Raw genomic sequence first — 6566 nt, 5'->3', positions numbered from 1 at the left:
GTAATTTTCAGACTCCAGTGCTGTTTTGGCTGCATGCTTGAGGTCACTGCTGTGTTAAAAGGTGAACCCTTACAGCTCATTCAGAATGCAGCTGCCCGTCTGGTTTTTAACCAGCCCAAACACTGCCATATCACCCCACTGCTGCCACATCATCACCCCACTGCTGCCACATCATCACCCCACTGCTGCCACATCATCACCCCACACCCCACTGCTGCCACATCATCACCCCACACCCCACTGCTGCCACATCATCACCCCACTGCTGCCACATCATCACCCCACACCCCACTGCTGCCACATCATCACCCCACACCCCACTGCTGCCACATCATCACCCCACTGCTGCCACATCATCACCCCAAACCCCACTGCTGCCACATCATCACCCCACACCCCACTGCTGCCACATCATCACCCCACTGCTGCCACATCATCACACCACTGCTGCCACATCATCACCCCACACCCCACTGCTGCCACATCATCACACCACTGCTGCCACATCATCACACCACTGCTACGTTCTCTTCACTGGCTTCCTGTAGCTGCACGCATTCAGTTTAAAACACTGATGCTCGCCTACAAAGCCAAAAATGGACCAGCCCCAAGCTACCTTCGTGGTCTAATCAAACCCCGCTCTGTACCACGCAACCTCCGAGAAAAAAAATTTGTTCACCGCCAATGCAATAACGAGTTCCCAGAAAAGTACAAATGGCGACCAAGTATCATCACAACAGCTTTTTCCAGCTGTACCATCAGAATAAAGTGTTTTCTAATTTTGTCTTTTAACAATATATTTTAAAATATGATAGGATATAATTTTATTTTTTATGTATAGTTTGATATAAAATAATAAACTATAGTAATAACGTTTAAAATAATTATCATTAAAATAACGATAATAAATATTTATTTATTTTATTTATAAAATAAAGGTATAAATATTCATAAAATAAAATACTACAATTAATTACATTAATTCAGATTGTTTCTATTTTTCTCGATTTTTTAAAGATGTGCTACAAATAATTTTTTGTTTGTTCTTACTATTAGTATTATTATTACATGTATTATTGTTATTCTTATATTTATTATTGCCTTCTTATTAATATTATTGTAATTCTTATAACTATGATTTATTATAATAATTATTATTGATATTATGTTTATTTCTAACTTTTTACTATTATTATTGTTGTAATCATTATTATATTATATTATATTATATTATATTATATTATATTATATTATATTATATTATATTATATTATATTATATTATATTATATTTATTATATTATTTTGTTTATTATAATTTAATTTATTTTATATTATATTCCCGGCCTGTTTTGAGTGAAGGGATCTATCCTGACATGGCAACCCTGCTGCCGCCCCGGATCCGGTTTGGCCTCATTAGTGCACCGGAGTGAAAGGAACTGAACTGAGACGGTTCGTCCTCACACTCAGCCACCAAACACACGCACACCGGAGAGGCCGTGGCTCCGGATTCACCTCAGCTCACTTCAGCACAGCACGGTCGAGTTAAATCGGAACTTTTAGTTGCTCGGTTGTGCGGCGGGTGTCGGTAGAATTGATTTTTGTGTTTCTCGGTGTTTTGGGGGGTCGTGGGAAGTTTTTTCTGTATTTAATTGATCGGTGTCGGTGTCACGGTTGGAGGTTTTTCATCCTGATGAACAAAAACAAATCGTGAGAAGTGTTTGATGTTTGTTTGATGTTTGACGTCTGAACCGGACAGCCGGTGAAAGCGCAGCAGCAGAAGCAGCAGAAGTAGCAGCACCGGTAACGGAACATTTACACCGAAAAAAAAACAATCCAGTACAAGGACAGAATAGAAATACACACATAAACACTTTCTCGTGCGTGAGCGTGTGTGTGTGTGTGTGCGCGCGCGCGTGTGTGCGCGTGTGGGAGCGACTATGGAGGCTCGGTTCGGGCTAGGCAGAGTTTGCGACTCTCCGTACCGGACGGTGATCCACAGCGGCCGAGGAGACACCGGCGCTCCGGGAGAACCCGCGCTCTGGGACGGTGATTGGAAGCACGCGCGGGACGGGCGCTCCGGTGCTGGAGGAGCGCGAGGGCGCGTGATCACCTCCTCGGAACCGACTTTGAGCGAGCTGCTGTGCTCGGACACCGGTCCGAGCGACGACAACAATAACAGCAGCAGCAGGAGCAAAGCGCTACCGCAGAGACGGCGCGACACCGGGGATGAACCGGTCGCGCATGACTTGAGGGTGGCCGACGCGACCGCGACCACCACCACCACCACTACGATCTCGGAGACGGCGCGAGAGCTGTGCAAAGCCGTGTCGGTGTCGCTCGGTCTGGCCATGGATGCGCACGTGCACGAGCGCGGGATGCGTCGTGAGGAGGACGAGGTGGAGGACGCGCTGCACGGACGGGACAACGACAGGAGCTCAAGACTGGTCGAGATGTTAAAAAGTGGCGGCGGCGGCAGACACGGCAGCACCGAGGAGGACTTCATGATGATGATGATGCACATGGACAACTGCGCGCATCGCACCGTGTCCACGAGGGACGCGCAGAATCCCGACTACGACAACGGACGCACTATGGCGGGTCTCGTGCCTTTCAAAAGCAGCGGCGGTCACACCGGCTCAGAAACCGAGAGAGCTGAAAGCACCGTCTCGTCCTGCCAGTACGAACAACACCCGCACCACTTTTCCCTAAACTTCGCGCGTGCAGAGCCCTCCGTCGTGCGACTACCACCGGACGACCTGTCCACACCGGAGCACGAGCGCTACACCGACGATTATTACTACTGGCCGCGCTATAACGTCCGTGTGAAGTCCGAGGCCACTGGGTCGCACAGCACCGTCCCGGAATGCCCCTCAGCCCTGAGCAGGACCTGGAACCGGTACGGTCCCGGTGCGCAATATGGACCCCCATCGTGCACCGTCGCGAGCGCGCACTCGCTGGACGCGCCGCTCATCTGCAACCCGTACGAGTACAACCGGAGCGGAACCGGGCTCGGTACCGGCGCGCTGACCGCCGGCCCGCCCGAGCCCTGGTACCACGGAGCGGGCATGCTGAGCCGAGTGCCCCCGTACCCCGGTGCGCCGTGCCTGAAGAACGAGGTCGGGGAATGGCTGGACGTGACCTCGCTCACCGACGGCAGGTAAGCGCACGCGGTCTCTAAACCACGGTGCTGATTTAGAATAGAAATTCTGTCTGGTGTCTAAAACTTTTGGATAAATTCAAATAAATAAATAAATAAAAAATAAAATAAAATAAAATCCTGACCCCGGACAGTCAGCGCGCACGGACCTGCATTTGTTTTATCATTTAGGATTTTTTATTTTTTTAACAAAACAGATCAGAGGATTTTTTAGGCACCGACTGGAACCTTTTCTGTCCTCTAAAATGCACCAGCGGACCAAACACTCACACTCACAATTCTTTGATTTCGTTTTTTATTGAGGTTTAATAGAATAATTAGAAATGTGACCCAAATACAAGCTGAGAAAATAAAATCACTACAAATATAAAAGTCGCTCCACGTGGTTTTGATCATTAGTTTTATTCGGGACCTTTTATGTTTAAGCTTCTACATAAAATGTTTTAAAGTCCTCAGAGGCAAAAACTAAAAACGCTAAAGATTTCATCAGAACAAAACCAGCTGGATCATTTTTCTCTCTCTAAGAATAAACTAGGACTGAAGGAGAAAATACACTGTACATTTTATTTATATTTCTTTAATACATTTTTCCTAACATTAAATAATAATAATACATAAATAATAGTAACAATAATAACAGTAATATTTATTTAATAATAACAATTAATATAATAATAATAATATAAATAATTATATAATAAAATATAATAACAATAATGCTTAAAAAAAACTAGTTTTAACGAACCATTAAAAACTATTAATACTTTCTGCTTGGATTCCCCTCAAAATCTATTTAGTTAGATGTTCCACATCTGAACTTCGGTACCTTAAACAGAGCAAGTGACCCGGCCCTTTAGTGTACAAGCTGGAATCCGTCCACCCCCCATACCAATCCAAAATAAATGCAGGGGTAGATAATATTTATTTTATTTTTTATGTTTATTTAACTAAGTCATTTTTTGCTTCTTCAAATTTAACCAATAATCAAAAGGAAGAAATAAAGAGTGTGTGTAAGAGTGTGTGTAAGAGTGTGTGTAAGAGTGTGTGTAAGAGTGTGTGTAAGAGTGTGTGTAGAGTGTGTGTGAGGTTCTGTGATTGTCAGTATGTGTGTATTTTTATACATAGAGAAGTTGTGTTCTTCATAACGCACATTAATTTATTTAACAAATAATGAAGTATTTAATAGAAGCTCTTGGTTGTACGAGTGTGTAGAAAATATAAAGTTTTTCTGCACTTTCTTTAGAGGTTCCATCGATTTCTTGACAGGTTCGGTCTGGATCGAGTCTCTGTGAGTTTTACATAGTTTTGCTATGCAGAAAAATCTAAGAATCCTCGGCCGTCTGAGCAAGAACCGATTTCTAAGAACAAAGAGGGTGGAGGAGACTGAAACTCGAGACTCGCACCATACGTATAATCTTTTACATCTTTTAATTTCAATTCAAATACATTCAAATGTAAAAAAATCTTTTATAGTGTTAAATGATGAGGAATATTTAAGAACATCAGTAAAATTGTAACTCCTGTAATAGAACGAAGGTTCCTGGTTGGTTCTTTGTTACGGCCGAGAGTTCTGCCTCACTTTACCTTGCCTACAGTGTGTTGGCTCTCTGTGGTGTCTCTTTTTGGACTGTTTTCAGTTTTAAGCTTCACAAAGCCTTCCTGAACGAAAAAAAAAATCTAATAACCTTTTAATTCACAAATCGGAACCCTTTTATTCCTCAGAACGGAAGAGTGGAGGTTCTAGAGCGCCTTTATACACGGTTCAGATTCCAACCTACAAAGAACTGCAGGAAAAGTGTGTCAAATACAAGAGGAACTTAAAACAGTAAAGATTTTAACATGGAGAACACACACACACACACAATCTCACACACACACACACACTCACAATTACACACTCACACACACACACTCACACACACACACACAATCACACACACACACACACACTCACAATTACACACTCACACACACACTCACACTCACACACACACACACACACACACACACTCACACACACACACACACACACACAGGCCCCTAAAAGGTGCAAAAATCCCTATCAGCCCTCAGTCATCTGATAAACATTAATCATGATATTTTAGATATTTCAGCTTAAATATTACAGGAACAAAATTATTAGAACCTAAAAAACAAATAGCCGTAACACACACAAACACACACACTCACACACACACACACACACACACACACACACACACACTCACACACTCACACACTCACACAAGAGGAAACCAAACACTGAATAAGCTCTACACACCATGTTTATAATGAGATTTATGTTCGTAACTGAGTTATAACATCATTCACAATATTCACACGTTCACTACGTTTATTTAACATTCAAAATGCTTAATTAAATATAAAATTAATTTTTAACACACACACACACACACACACACACGCGGCACAGAACGTTCAGATCAAAGTTGCAGCAGATTTAAGAGTTTGACGTTTTTAAGTCGGTGGAGCCTCTGCAATTTAAGGTGCTGTGCTAGTGATCAGATAGATCATTGGTTCCAGTCCCACCACTGTTGCCATTGTTGGGCCCCTACGTGAGGCCCCTAACTCTCAATAGCTTACAGTGTAAGTGGCTTTGGATGAGAAAACGTCTGTGTTTTATAAAGTGCCTGAGAAGAACAGAGCAGAAACATTTTACATTTTCATTTACATTTTCAGCATTTAGCAGACGCGTTTATCCAAAGCGACTTACACAATGAGCAATTGAGGGTTAAGGGTCTTGCTCAGGGACCCAAAAGTGGCAACTTGGTGGTGGCGGGGCTTGAACCGGCAACCTTCTGCTTACTAGTCCAGTACCTTAACCACTGAGCTATCACTGGCCCGTTCATCATGAAACCAGTTCACCAAATGAAACCAGTTCATCATGTTCCTCTGTTCTTCATCTTTACCCAAATCTACACCCCTATAACCTTACCCCAAACTCAACCCTAAACCCAAATCTACACCCCTATAACCTAACCCCAAACTCAACCCTAAACCCAAATCTACACCCCTATAACCTAACCCCAAACTCAACCCTAAACCCAAATCTACACCCCTATAACCTAACCACAAACTCAACCCTAAACCCAAATCTACACCACAAAACTCTACACTATTCAAAACTCAACCCCAAACCCAACTCAAAACTCAACCCCTAACCTGACCCCAAACTCAACCCTAAACCCAAATCTACACCTGAATCTTCACCCACATCTACATCTACACCTACATCTACACCCCCTACCTAACCCCAAACTCAACCCCAACCTAACCGCATGCTTAAACTCTTGGCTTTTTAAGTGTGTAGAAGTGTAGTTTGTATGATTGAGGTGTATTAAGGTACTAAGGTGGTGAAGCAAATATATCATGATACACTGTAGTTA

At 43.1% G+C, this 6566-nt stretch overlaps 1 protein-coding gene across 1 annotated transcript in view; it reads left to right on the top strand.

Annotated features, from left to right (window-relative positions):
* The first annotated feature begins 1479 nt into the window (after window positions 1-1479).
* Window positions 1480-6566, top strand: part of LOC134303664 (androgen receptor-like) — a 27282-nt gene continuing 22195 nt past the window's right edge. The window contains exon 1 of the mRNA XM_062989142.1: window positions 1480-3159. Coding sequence (XP_062845212.1) covers window positions 1940-3159 — 1220 coding nt within the window. The 5' untranslated portion in view covers window positions 1480-1939. The remainder of the gene's footprint in view (window positions 3160-6566) is intronic.

The sequence above is a fragment of the Trichomycterus rosablanca genome, chromosome 26 (genome assembly GCF_030014385.1).
Source record: "Trichomycterus rosablanca isolate fTriRos1 chromosome 26, fTriRos1.hap1, whole genome shotgun sequence".
NCBI lineage: Eukaryota > Metazoa > Chordata > Actinopteri > Siluriformes > Trichomycteridae > Trichomycterus > Trichomycterus rosablanca.
This window is presented reverse-complemented; position numbering and strand designations above follow the sequence as displayed.